The sequence below is a fragment of the Planococcus citri genome, chromosome 1, assembly GCF_950023065.1.
Source record: "Planococcus citri chromosome 1, ihPlaCitr1.1, whole genome shotgun sequence".
NCBI lineage: Eukaryota > Metazoa > Arthropoda > Insecta > Hemiptera > Pseudococcidae > Planococcus > Planococcus citri.
The window spans coordinates 59855366-59870892 of NC_088677.1; the positions used below are offsets into that span (position 1 = coordinate 59855366).

The 15527-nt window shown below is 35.8% G+C and overlaps 1 protein-coding gene across 1 annotated transcript; it reads left to right on the plus strand.

The window, feature by feature from the left end:
* Positions 1 to 6748: 6748 nt before the first annotated feature.
* Positions 6749 to 8286, plus strand: LOC135833136 (venom serine carboxypeptidase-like). The gene has a single exon (XM_065346784.1). It carries the CDS (start codon positions 6833 to 6835, stop codon positions 8180 to 8182), a length of 1350 nt encoding a protein of 449 aa, XP_065202856.1. The 5' UTR covers positions 6749 to 6832; the 3' UTR covers positions 8183 to 8286.
* The last annotated feature ends 7241 nt before the right edge of the window (positions 8287 to 15527 follow it).

Genomic DNA, 15527 nt, shown 5'->3' on the forward strand with positions numbered 1-15527 from the left:
ACATTCCCAAAAAATGTGAAATAAATCTATACAAAACCTGAAAAATTCCCTTAAAAATACCTAAATAATGCCTTTTTTTAAATGCTTTTAGAGGTATGTAGAATATGCGAAAAAATGCTCTAACAAATTAGGCTTACTTCACTGGGAATTTCATGAATTGTGGAGATACTTAATTGAAAGATTCTCGATTCTCTGTGCATATAAAAAACATGCTGTAGGTACATAGCATAAAAATCCGAGGTCTGGTGATGACTAACATTATTCCACTTTTTTTTTCAAATGGGTACCTACTTAAGATAGTATTTACCATCAAGACATAATTTTTCAGTTCAACTTTCGATTGAAAATTTTTGGAATCTATTAGCTGAATCTCTTTACGTTCAACTGTAGTGCATGTAGGTACTTATATGTACTTTTGTAATACTCAAATGCAAATGAATGCATTATGGAAAATTGGAAAAAAGAGTTAAAAGAGGTTGAAAGAGTCCCGGTTGGCAAAACAGCATTTTTTAGACAGTGCATCTGAATAAGGATATGACCACATATCAGTCAGAATGTATTTTCTGATTGTCAAAACGGCAATATCTGACTGTGGTTCTGAGTGTGGATCTAACTAGTCAGATCCACGCTCAGATCTCCACTCACTATTCTGACGAGTCAGCGCCATCTTGGAATATCAAAAAAATACTTGTTTCTGATTGGTTGATTGTAGTCGACTGTCAAAACGGCAATTCAGATATCACCAGAAATGTGCCAATCGGGAGTGTTCAACGGTACTTCAAACTCATTTTTGAAAAAAATCAAGCAATGAGTTAACGCAGAGTCAGAGTCAACTCTGATTTGGAGTTGAAGAAAAAAATCAATTACCCCCCCCCCCCTCGGAAACACTTAGCACACTTAAGAGAGCAATTTTTGATTTCACATAGAAAAAAACTGAAGCAGTAGGTATAAAAAATATATACGACCAGACAAATTTTTGGCTTGCTATGTAGTACTTATTGGACCTCATTTTTGGATCTTTAATTACCTAATTTTTAAAAATTCGAATTTATCCCATTTTACAATCAAAAAGTTATAATTTAACGATATTATTTCTTGGTTTCTAAACGTTGGAGCCTTCAGCGAATCATAAGAAGTTTCCAGTTTACGTAAGGTTTGATTAAAATATCTTTTACCTATACCTACATTTTTCTTGGATCAATTTTGAATTTTCCCACAATTTTCCATTCATAAAAAACAACATTCAAACATAAATGATGAAGTTTTGTAAGGCGATGAACCAATTCTTTTCCGTCAATAATCTTTAGCTTTAGATGAATATTCCAATACGAGGTCGTGATACAATAATTGATACATCATCGATCACAAAAACAGCTTCAGCCCAGTTACCGCATTATAAATGGCAAATCGATGCTCAAGGAACATAGCAGCCGATTTGGTTTCTATGATAAAAAAAATTTCAACACGTAAGATGATTTATGTTGGGTTTTTGTTTTTTATTCTTTTCTTTTAACCTTATCATCTTCCAAATAGGTTTATGATTTTGCTGCGGCTATAGGCTCGGCGTGACCATTAATTACACCCGAGGAGTACTCGAGAGAATAAAAATAAAAACTGGAAACGTGCTATCGCCGATTTTACATAAAACGGCGGCGATGTAATTCACCGAGAAAACTTTAGGCTCACGATGTTTGCCAGAGTAATTGAATGGAACGTACTCGTACGCGTGTTTGGCGTACGATGCGATACGATGCGGCGGCATACAAGGATATACTCGTATAGAGAAAAAGAACGCGCACCGCTTCGTTAGAGCCCAAAGACACGAATAAATACGGCATAAGGTATTTATAACAAGAGTAAATAATAATTTACGATTTGGATTATAACAAACGTATTTATTAAATAAGAAAACGTCTGTTTTGAACCAACACAGAAACAGCCTCGGTATTGTAGCAGGATTTAAAACTATTTTCCTAAGGATTACCGCGTCTCCCTTCGCGTTTCCTCTACCATGTTGCCTCTACAGTGAAAAGATTTTAATCGGGGATTGTCGGTTAACTTTGTATCGAGTACCTACGTTGCAAATTTCATTCTAACCGTGTTTCCCTTTACTGTTTGGCCGCAACTGTTGAGCTGCTAAGGGGATTTATGAGTGTACCATGGTAAGGTGTAGTATTTGAGTATGGTACAATCCAACGTAACGCACCCTGGCGCCATTTTCTACCTATCTCGTGCATACATATATACGTCGAGTGAGTTTTAATCCTTTCGTTTCATAAGAAAAGTCATTATCAATATTTGAAAGTATCGAGGTACCTAATCTCTTTTTTCAAGAGTCGAACCTGAACGAAATCGTCTTATTTCCAATACTCTGATCTGTAGGTAGACCACGACCCAGATTAGCAGAGGATGACTTCGAAGGACTTGGGAACCCAAAAGACCAGATTTATTTTAATGGCTCCAAAAATTCGAACGATTGTGCAATTTTTTAAAATATCGTAATTTAGTTCCACATTTTATTTCATTTTCAATTTCTTAAGAACACTGACATTAGTACTTACCTACCTACATTTTGCATCCAATGTGATCACAACAAACCGTGATTGAAATAGCGCCAATCAAGTGCTCCAGCATGGTACCGGTACCTAATCGTGATTACCGAAGGGTGTTAATAATACGTAACATAAATCACTACTTAGGTACAATAAAACCCCGTTTCGCACGAATCCAAGGTCTGATAAGTATTAAGTAGGTACGGTACATCGTTAAATGAAACATAACAATAATAAAGAAAGTGTATGCTACGCGTATCCGGCCTCCGAATAAACGAATGAAATTAAAACCACGAAAATTCTCTAGGTAGGTATACGAAAAGATACAATTTACGTATAGGTATAGAGAAACAACTCCAAACAATTTATTCAAATCATACCTACCCACCTATACTTACCTCATTGGAAAAAAATCTCCAAAAGGGTTGTACTATCCTGAGGGGGGATGCATGGTTACGGTTTATTTTTTTCATTTCTGGTAAATTACAGGTTGAATCTACCTACAATACACCTATGTAAGTATACCAGGTGACGTGGTCTATGAGCTTATTGCACCGAGGAATTACATCTTACGCTATAGGTGCATGGGTATTTATTGGGTACCTATCTATAGGGGTATACCTGTGTATGTATGTAGTTTAAATCGATCACTTCATTAATCGGTGGCTTGAAGAGCTGTAGGGTTTTTAACGGTACATAGAAGAATAAATTACATCGCCGACTATCTTAATAAAGATTTATCGATACCTACGGAAGCTGTTTTTCATAAGAATGTAATACGCTGTCGACTGTCGAGGCTCGAGAAGTTGGCGCTGCCCGAGTACAGGAAACATATAAGACCTGCCATAACAATGAAATCATTACCGAAACAATTAACCATCGAATGAAACATCTCGTGGCGTTGAAATTTCGATATTTCCTCGAAACAGCTTGTATACTGCTGAATCAAAATCAAGTAATTAACGTTCTGACGAGAGTTTCCGTTTCGTGGCTTCATTCATCTCGCACATCCTGTGTAGGTGATGCAAAAATCGCCAAAAATTTTGTATTGATTTATTTATATCAACGTCGAAATGACACGAGTTATCGATATTTCAGTCGATTTTTTCTGGTAGAGCTTGAATCCGACATAAAAATTTTTGAACCGGACGGAGGGCGATCGAAAGAGGACCTAGGACCCTAAAATGTACAAGCAGCCAAAATTATTTAGACGCTGAAATTCATTTTTCGATTTTTGAAGAGTTTTCAAAAATTCATAGGACAAAATGAGAAAAAAATCAAAATTTTAGCAAATTGACCATGAAAGCTGAAATTTTGTTTAAACTCAATTTTTGACCTCCCAAATAGATTGGTGACGGTTTCGAACCATTCTGGAGCCTCTAGCGGATTTTCTGTTTCTCCAGTTTTCGAAAAAACGCTGTAAATAGAGTGAAAATGAAATTCAGCACCTGCAAACTCGAATTTATTATCTTTGCGACCCTTTCGGTCGATTTAGGCACGTATTATCAAAATAATTTTTTGCTGGTTCGAATCAAAATTTTTTGCAGTGCATGGTTATTTTGAAAAAACGCAAAAATTATCGTGTGCGAACGCGTGAACAAAATAAGCTCAAATTATTGGTTGGCATCCTATTTTTGACCTCCGGAGTCAATTGGTAATGGTTTCGAACGGTTCTGGGGCCTCCAGCAGATTTTGATTTTTTCATTAAAAAATTGTAGGGGGAGATTATGCATAGAGTTAGTTATAAGCACTTGTGATCCATCTAAGAAGGTTATTCACGTCAGTCTTAGATGGTAATTATATTAAACTTGATCCTAGGTTCTAAGTAGGAGAATAAATAATTAATATCTCAACCCTCCACTTACCAGGACCCCCTCGGACCTATGGAAATCCACCTAGGGGTCCAGCCCTAAATACGAGACTGAGTATGAGTTAGAATAAATAATTAATAATTCGTAAATAAATTTACTCATTATTCCTTATACTCCAAGTGAGGGACTCAGTCCAGGTATTATCATTGGACGAATTTAGAGTAGTGTAGGAACGAATGTATACACGTAAATAATAAGCCAAATGTACTTCAAGAATGTTTGTAATTAATTCATTACGGCGAGAAAAGATTAACATTCGTTGGTACCTATCTCATGAAAGTTAATACAATTGAAGTAAAACAAGAATTACTACATTCATAGCCTATTCTTGTGGATTTGGGGAAAAAGAGTATTTTAGGTAAAAAATAAGATAAATAAAAGGATAAATACCTTGGATTGGGGGCAGACAATATAATTACCAGTCCAACACTAGAAAAGTAATTAAAAATTGCTGCTGTTTAGTGTCGTTATGGTATGTACTTCCGGATTAATACACACCCTGTCTAGCTCAATTTAATAGAATAAATAGGGAGTATTCCGAGCCAGTGGAAAAAGAATCCCTTGTGAGCATCATCTCTGTGCTAGTTTCTCTTCATTGGAATCAATAGAATCAATGAAGGAACGTAGACCTCACCTTCACATGGCAGTCCAAGCTTGTAATCTTGGAGCTGACCAGGTCAGGTGGCAGTAGAATGAATACTGAAGTTCTGAGAAACTAGCTTTAGAGAGCTTAGAGTAAAAGATGATTCTGGGACCGGTGGCTGGATATTATGTCATATTATGATGCAAAGCCACCCCAAATAGATAAGATCGCGGACGGATCGCGGCTCGGATATTTATATCAGGTTGGGTAATTTAAGGATGCTTTTTATCCCAGTAAGGTGATAGGAAAAGCATGATTTTTCTCCCTCTACAAAATAATCACTGGAGAAAATTTTGGATTTAAACCGATCCAAGTTTTTTTTGTTGGAAATATGAGCCTAAATCGCTCAAAAGGGTCACAAAGAAGTTAAGTAACTTCAAGTTGATACGAGCTGAATTTCAGTTTCAGTCTATTCTGGATAATCCGATTAGTCGCCTGGAGGCTCCGGAATGGTTCGAAACAGTCATCAATCGACTTGGGGAGTTCAAAAATAGGCTATGTATGAACCAAATTTCAGCTTTCTAGATCAATTTTCTGAAATTTCCATTTTTTCTCATTTTTACCCAAATTTGAATTTTAGTTATCAAATATTCGTCAAAAATCGAAGAATGAATTTTAACACCTGAAGGCTGAAATTTTGGCTGATGATGTATTTCGGGATCCTCTTTTGATTCCCCTTTGTTTGGTTCAAAATTTTTTGTGCTGGATTGGGATATTTCCCTTGTTAGTATTAGAAAGCAAATGCTGCCCCCCCTCAAAAAAAACCAGTGTCAACAAACCATCTAAAATTTTAAATTACTTACTTAATGTCAGTCATTCAAAAAGTCATCTTACTTACCCAGAATTATTTTCACGCCTTCTGGAGAAATCGAAAAATTCTAAATCGAGAGGTTGATATTATCTAGTTTCAGAATATGTAGGTATACCTAACGAATCTTGATCATTGAAAATAGTCAATTTTGGATTTTCAAAGATTTGCCAAACATCTAAAAATAAATTCCGGCAGATAAAATTACTTGTTATGGAGGGGGGGGGGGGGTCAGACCATGCTCTTTTCAAAAATCACAGCCTTCTTCAAATTAAAGGCGAACATCTCGAATGGTTCCCTTGTTACTAGATTCAATATTTTGGATCCTTTTTCGATTTATTTCGATCTCATCGAAAATTAAATTAGGTAGGTACCTACCTAAAATAACTCAATCGACAGGTCATTCTAGATTTTTAAATGAAAGGAGCATTTTGTAGAATAATTTCACATAAAAAAGTGTTCAAGAGTTATTTTTCGCAAAAAATATTCAATTTTTTGTGTTGAAACAGCCCGCAACTTGAACTCTTAAAATTTTTAATGGTTTTTCATATTGCTCCATTAGATATCCGGCCTTTTCACATTTTCAACGATGGGAGCCCTGCATCAATAATCCAACACTTTTTCTATTAGGTCCGCTATCGTGGCATTGAGCACGAATTTGAGAAAAATTCAAGTTTTATTCTATACCTATCTTTGAAATTGAATAGGTAGTAAAAGTAGTAGGTAATTATTTGAAATTGACGATTTACCTAATCTCAAACACTTGTATAGCTCGAGTGCTTTTCAAGTGGGTGATAATACAAATAAATAAAAGTATTTTCAACTTATCACACGTTTCTCCTGTGATTTTACCTATGTACTTGAGTAGGTGCCTAACAGTTTTTCGAGCCAGTCGCCCAATCGTAATTAGTGGCCTATATTTCGAGTTATATTTGGTGCCGTATACGTTGCAAACTGCATGATCAGTAAAATGCATCGGTTATTTTTATTGCTATTTGTTGTATCGGTCATTATTGCAGACAATTCTGCATCGAATTACGTGCCATCGAATGACTGTGGTGAGCCATTAATCTTAACCCCGTTGATAAAGAAAGGAGAAATTAACACAGCCAGAGAAAAATCATGCGTTACACCCCTACTTCCCAACATCTTCAGCCACTCGGGATATTTGACGGTAAACGAAACTGCAAATTCTAATTTATTTTTCTGGTTTTTTAAACAATCAAGCCCAGAATGGTCATCACGTCCTGTGATACTTTGGCTACAAGGAGGCCCCGGTAGTAGTTCCATGTTCGGACTTTTCACTGAAAATGGTCCTTTTCGAGTATCACGTGGTAAATTAGCCAAGAACAAGTATTCGTGGACCAAGCACTATAACGTATTGTTTATCGATAATCCAATAGGTACAGGATTTAGTTTCACCGATAATTATTACGTTACTACCCAACAAGAAATTGGTCAACATTTGTTCGACGCTTTGACTCAGTTTTTCACCATGTTTCCAGAACTTCGTAAAAATAAATTCTTCATATCGGGAGAATCATACGCCGGTAAATATCTTCCAGCTTTAGGATACGAAATCTATAAAAGAAATCCGAAATCGTCGTTTCCAATTAATTTAAAAGGTATTTTCATCGGAAATGGGTACACTGATCCGGAAAATATGATGGATTACGCCGAACATCTGCACAGACTCGGATTAGTCGATCGCAGAGAAAAGTTACTGATGCAGCAGTACGAAGAAGATGCCCGAATACTGATTCGAAATACCCGATGGGGTGATTCGTTCAAGGCTGCTGGTAAAGCTCGGGATTACATTTATAAATTCACCAATTTTTCAAATCTGTACGATTATATCGACGAGACATTCGACGGAGGTGATTCTTACATCGAAATTATGAACGACGATGAATTCAGAAAAACTATTCATGTTGGACAAATTGAATACAAGGATTACTCCTATCAAGTTTACCTGCACCTGAAGGATGAAATAAATCGAAGTATGAAGCCTCAAATCGAAGAATTATTGGAAGTATATCCCATAATGTTTTTCAGTGGCCAGTTGGATATTATTGTAGGACATTATTTGAGCTCTAGTTTCATCAACCAGTTGCACTGGAGTGGAGCTGATGGATACAGTGAAGCGAAAAGGAACATGTGGTATGTCAATGATCATTTGGCTGGCTATTATAAGACTTTTAGTAACTTGAAAGAAGCTTTGATTCGTGATGCTGGGCATATGGTTCCTGCGAAGAAACCTATGTTTTTATTAGATTTGCTATGTAAATTCGTCGATGGTGAGCTTTGATCCGGTGATTTTGGTCAATTACGTTTCGAGGGTAATTTTTGCGAATTTACGTGTTCTTGCAATGATATAATTTGTATTTTATTGGCCATTAAATAATTAATCGTTTATAATATCTTTTTTAAATTTTTTTTGAATTTTCAAAAATTCACTTGAAATCCAAAAATGAGCTTTGGAATTTGAAAATTGAAATTTTGGTTCCGAGAGTTTTAGGACATGTTCTTTCGATCTAGGTAGGTTTCGTTCAAATCAATGAGTGCTAGTTCTAAACGTTCCCTCGTGAGGATGAGAAGTTTATTTTTTGGTTTTTATTTTAGAATTTGAATGATGTTTTTTTTTGAAGCATGTGATTTTTAAAAAGAAAACAAAACAGACCCAAACGAGGGCGAAAGCTCTTGAAAATTTGTATTTCGAGAGGCATAAAACAATGTTGTTTTTTAAGAAGTTTTTTTTTTTAGACATTTTCATCTTGATCTTGATAAAGAAAAGAAAACAACTCGAGCGAAGCATGGGCAAAAGCTTTTGAAAATTTGTGTTTCGAGAACGAGAAGTAAAAAATAATGTTTCTCTTTCATCACAGGCCCTTATTCTACCGGTCCCGAGGCAAACTGACTCCTTTGCCGACCCTCATCTCGACAGCCCTGCACTCAATTCACAGGGATGGTGAATTGTTCAACCTATAATCGGTTCGCGTAAACACGAGATAAACAAGTTTATCAGTCGTGTATGGTTTACACAGTGTGTGCAGAACCAGGGAATGTGATAATTGATGCATTATGTATGAGAGGAGCGTGTACATATACATCTATATGGTACATATTTTGCATGTGTACGTAGCCCATATACGAAAACATTACACATACACGCGGATTAAAACACACCAAAGAAAGGCATTCGCGGCAGGCACTTGTTGAATATAGGCGAGATGTAATGGGTGCGAGAGAAAAAGCACCGTCGTCGTTGTAGTCGTCGTCGCTGTAACCATCATCAATCACAAGCTAAACCGACCTTTCGTATATACTTATTACGTACTATATAACCGAGTTATTCTACGGCCAACTTCAGCCCGGTTAATTTATACGAAAAAGCCCTTTTACCAAGAATTACTTTTCATTAGATCATTAAAAACATATCTAACTGCACCTACGTATTCGAGTTTCTCGGCTAATTCGACTAATAATTCGCCAATTTTATTTCAACTTCTGGGAATGTAATGTGAAGATTTGTTTTTTGTTTTTTTTTATTGTTTTCCAATTTATTCGTAGGTCAGTTTTATGTGAGGTATCTGAAAATTGAAGGTTTTACTATCGCGCCGCCACTACCTCCAAAGTCGGACGTTATTAGTAGATGCGATACATTAAAAGGCCTTACCTATCAACTATAATTAATGATAGAGAGAAGTATTGATTTACGGAAGGGTAAGTATTAAAATAATGTAATCAGTTGTCACGTACGATACTGAACGAATTAATTGGCGCTTCTTATTACATACGTTTAAGTCATAGAGGAGTGTTTACGTGAACGTTGGTGGTCTGCAGCGATCTCGAATTTTACATACCTATCTATTTTTGTATGTAGTAGTACTCAGCTATCTGCTCTGGGAGACGTTAAGCGATATACTTCGACCCTTTTTTTTTCATACTGGGTAGGTGCTTATATCGCTATTAAGTTATTTGTAAAGTCATTTGAACACCGTTATGTAGTATAAACTATTTAGACTAGATTTTAGCCGGTATAAAGTGTACATTTAATCAGGTAAAAATTACCAGCTTAGTCTGGTTTAACGCTCGATTTTAACGACCGGCAATTAATTGATTGTACTCGGCCTGCTAGAAGTTTTTTTTTTGTTTATAATTATTCTTACTCGATGTATATAGAAAGGAAATGGAAGAAAGGTTTATTGAGAGTTGAAGATTTGAGTAAAACAACACACATCCAGTAGGCAATAGATGCAGTTTTATTTTCATACGATTTCTCGACTGTCTAAAGATTAGATAGGTCGATATCGTCAGTATTTTGGACGGTCAACATTAATATGTATTATCAATACAATAACATGCAATATGTTTAGACATTTTTTTCAAGTGAAAAAACAATACCTATTGGCTATTTCTGAAACTGAAATACACAAAAAACATCAGAAATGCAATAACTCCTCCACAGAAAACCTTTGAATTCTCATCCACTGATATTTTTTAGCTCAATTAATTTTTTGATTAGATACTTACCTATTTATGTACCTAACGAAGTACATAGTTGAGGTATTTCTGAGCAAAAAATTCACTTTTGAACTGACACATCTGAAATCCATTCAAAATTGTAGGCGTTGAAGTTTTTTGTTGCTCATTACAGAGCATTCTAAAATTCCTAAAAAAATTGTGAAATTGGGCGGAGGTTCAAAAATGGTCTAAAATAAAAATTGGTTCCTTGTTTTTGATACTCTATACCATACCTATAATGGATATAATCCAAGTACGAAAAGGTGTTCATTGATAATTGATTGGGCTATTTTGCTGGAAAGAAGAGAGTTGGTATTTCATGGGGGTAAGTTGGACATGTGAGAAAATGGGCATTTTAATGGCAGCCATAAAGAAGCTCAGGAAAAACAAATCAGCTGTAGCAGATGGCGTAGTTGCAGAGATGAAAACAGCAGCATCAAATGAGAGTACCACAATATTACACCACATATGCAACAAAATATGGAGAGATCGAAAATGGCCACAGGACTGGACCACATTCATATAAATATACCCCTGCACAAAAAAGGGTCAAAGCTCGAATGTTCAAACTACAGAACAATCTCGTCAATCTCCCTGATATCTCATTCCAGCAAGGTACTTCTAAACATCATACATGAACGCATCAAGGCATTTATACTTCCTCAAATACCTCCAGAACAGGCAGGTTTTGTGCCAAGAAGAGGAACGAGAGAACAAATCCTCAACAGTCATCAAATAATTGAAAAGGCCCGAGAATTCAACAAAACCATCTACCTTTGCTTCATCGATTATGAAAAAGCCTTTGACAACGTTAAGTGGAACATATTATGGGGAAACCTTGGAATAATGGGAGTACCAAAACACTTGATAGACCTGATGAAGAACCTGTACAATAACAACAACGCACAGGTAAAGGTAGAAGGAGAACTGACGGACCACTTCAAGACTGGCAAAGGAGTGAGACAAGGATGCATCCTCAGCCCAATACTGTTCAACACATATGGAGAATGGATAATGAGGGAAGCTCTACAGGGATGGAAGAAAGAAGTTACTCTAGGAGGCAAGAAAATATTGAATCTGAGGTATGCAGATGACACCACAATACTGGCTGAAAACATTGACGATATGAAGGAGATCATGGGCAACATTGCACAAGTTAGCCTAGCCAGGGGTCTGAAGGTGAACAAATCAAAGACCAAGATGATGATAATAGATAGGGCAAATGGCAACCAACCTGAGCTGCAGGAGATAGATGGAGTAGAAGTGGTACAGAGCTTTGTATATTTGGGCTCCTTAATAACCAACAATGGAGGTTCAGAAGATGAGATAAGAACGCGCGCATCAATTACAAAGACAGCTGTAGGAAAACAGCCGAATTTGGAAAAGCCACGGAATCACCAAGAAAACAAAATTAAAGATTGTAAAAACGCTTGTATTCTCAATATTCCTGTATGCTTCGGAGACATGGACAGTGAAAAAACAGATCAGAGCCGGATAGATGCATTCGAAATGTATTGCCATAGGCGGATGCTTCGGATCCCATGGACCAAGAAAAGAACAAACAGGTCAATACTGGAAGAGCTAGGTGTGAAGGATAGACTCAGCACCATTATAAGAAGGAGGATCCTGAGGTATTTCGGACATATAGTGCGGCAAGACAACCTGGAGAAGCTGACTGTACAGTGTACAGGGTTCAAGTGGAAGGAAAGACGTTGCGCGGGAGATCGCCCACAAGGTACACAGATCTTATCAAAAAGGCTACAGGGCTCACCCTCATGGAGTGTACTAGACAGGCCGAAGACAGAGAAGGTTGGAAGCAGCTGATTGGAGAAGTTCCATAGTCAGGATGCTCGGATACGAGTGAATGATTAATTGATTAAGAAGAAAAAGAATAAAAAACATCAACCTCACAAACCAAATCCAACCCCACCTTTATGGGTGTAATAATCTTGTTATTATAAACACCCCCCCAAAAAATTCATAGTGTCACGAAGGAGGCTGGAGCCTAAAACCCTTGTTTTCCGAATTGAAAAAACCCTTTCACTCGATGAAATGAGCTCATCACCAATAATCAAAATTCGAAAAAATTAAATTTTCAATTCCAAACATCAAGAAAAGTTTAAATTTATTCGGTTGTCGTATTTTGACCTCTTTCTGACGTATTTCATGAAAAAGTTGACAAAAATCACACTCATGGCAAAACAATAAAAATTTGTTTATTTTTTGAATTCTTTCGACTTTTGATTTTTTTGTGATGAATTTATTTCATCGAGTGAAGGTTTTTTTTCAATTTTTTCAACAGATACGTAAAAATAGGGGTCAAATGGGGTAACTTTACAAATCAACACTTTTTTTCATGTTTTTAATCAAAAAATCAAATTTTTTCACAATCTTTCAATTTTTTTAAATCGATTGTACGACATAATGCCATTCCAATTTTTTAATATGTTGTTTTGCATAATAAGTTGTCTATAATATATTTTTTTTTAGAATTTTTTAAAATCGGAATGATATGAAAACTACATTTTGAAACTTTTCAAGCTAATTTTTCGTACAAAAAAAAGTGGCAACACTGATTTTCATGATATCACCAAAAAGCCTTTCAAAACACTTAACTATTGGAAAAAGTTCCATTTTGGTAGGTATCGCGGTTATCGAGTAATCCACTGCTGAAATGGACAATATTTCAAGTTCACTGAAAACTTTGACACCCCCTATCAGCCTTTAAAAATGGGCTAGAGCACTGCGATTTGCTTCAATGATCATCCCTTCGGGAGGTCTTTCCACAGGAAAAATTTCAAAAAAATCGCCGACCTCCCTTACCACTTCTTGGTCGAATTGACGCGAAATGACCATACAGGCTCTAGAATAATAAAAAATTGATCATTTTTGAGTCAGAAGGGTTGAAATGATAACATTTGGCGTATGTTCTTTTCGTTTGAGAGAAAATACCTATTGGTAGGTACGTAGATAGATGTATTGTGAGAAAATTGAAAATTTTTCATCAATACGTCTTGGTCAGTTTTTTTTAATTTTTCAAAAGTAAGTATTCAAAAATGAACTTCAACGCCTAAAGTTTCGTCTACAGAAGGCTATTAGCACATACTCTAGCTCAAGTGGTTCCCTTCAGTTCCCTGGTGAGAAAATTTGTGTACCTATCTTCCCTACCTCCAACACTCATTTACGTATAATGAGACTCCTTGTATAATATTCTACCTACTCGAAACTCGCACAATACTACACCACCTTATTGATGAGTATAATTACGTAAATAAAGAAGCGTGTAGGAAGAAGAAAGATACAGGTACCACGACGTACTTATACCTATATGAGAAAATCGCGAGACAATTTGAACTCCATTTGTTATCCGATGTCATTGAAATTCTTTATAATGAATTCTACACGGTGCAGAGGGGCAAAAAGTTAATTTCGTTCGCTTTTTACGCTAGCGAATTTGTTACACGATTTAAAGTTTTCGAACTCTTTGAAAGTTTTATCTCTCTTTACTTCGATGTCCTTATCCGTGAAAAACTTTTCATCTCTGTGTTTCACAGATTCCGTATTTATCTCAAAGAGTTACCAGAAGTTAAACGTTTTCTCAAAGAAAATCTTATTAAATCGCACATATATATAAGTTTCCTTTTGACTAAGCTTCAAGTACAAAGGAACTAAGGAAATTTTTACGTTTTACATCTTAAGAGATATTTTACGTTCTTTATCTCAGATTATGCGCTTATCAAGGAAATTGTATTCGCATAACAAACAAACTTTTTATATACAGAAACGAAAAAATAAAAGCTAAAAAAGATGAGTTTCAGCAGGCTTGTGAGGAGGCGTTTATGCTCACGTTAGTCGTTTATATAGAGATACGTTTGCACTTGTACGAAGTCTCGTCTTGCTCTAAATATATATCTATAAGCAGTATATTTTAAGGAGATATGAATTGTACTGTGTTATGAAACACCATCGCTGCATCGTCGTCGTTATAAAAGGCTTGGCTTAAACTGCTAAAAACAACGTCGAGTGTGAAAACGAAAGAAATAAAGCTTTTTCGAAATAATAGTACGGAGAGAAACGATTTATGTTGGGTAAACGAAGATATAAGACATTAATTTTGCAGCGAGTATAATTTAATAACTGAGGAAGTGCTGCAGCACGAGTCTGATCTGTTTGGTATAATGACGAGAAATTATGAAAAAATGTTGAAATGACTGCCACGCGTTCACTTCTGACTATATACTTCCTGCTGCATTTTTTTGTTTTCGTTTCTTTGTTAATATTTCAAACAATGATATTTGTCAACACTTACCTACTTAATGGTTCATTTAGTAAAATTTTTGATAAAAATTATGTCCGTTGCTTGAACTTTTGACAAACTTGAAAAATCTGAAGGCATAAAAAAACAGTAAATTACCTACGTACAGGTACTACAAAATTTTCAAAATTTTCAAAATTTTTTAAAAATGGATTATCACTTTTGTACCATTTTAGAGCATTCAGAAAATTTTTAGTGCTCTCCAGAAACTTTAAATTGCTCTGAATTGATCAGTAAATTTGATTGGCGTTTACAGGGAATCTGCATACGTATATACCTAAAAGAAATGAGCCTCCTAAGTTAAAACAATCAAAATTCAAAGTATACTTTGCCCCCTCCTCACTTTCCAACACATAAAATACCCTCAACTAAATAGATAGGTAATGACGAAAAATATCATATATTTGTTATAATTACCCACAATCCTAGCTATTAGCGGTCACTCTCGGTCAGCTGTGAACCAACAGGTATGAAAAACTATTGCTACCTTGTCCGTTTCGTACAAATTAAGATGCTACCAGTGTTGGAAAACATTAAAAATGATATATGCCGTTGTAACATCGTCGTTTAAAACGCGTATTTATCCGAAAAAGTAAAAAAAAAAATTACATTTACGTTCGGAAGATATATTACAACTTGGCTCTGCTCTGAGGTATCCTGTGGATAAAATGTCGTGTTTTTCGCACGCCAAATCCGCGTTTGTCTTGTGCGGTTGTAGGAAAACATAGGTGCCACATATGAGCCAAGTATTAAGCTACCATCTTTCCCATTCTATATTAAACGCGTCCACTAATTAACTGATTATATTTTTATA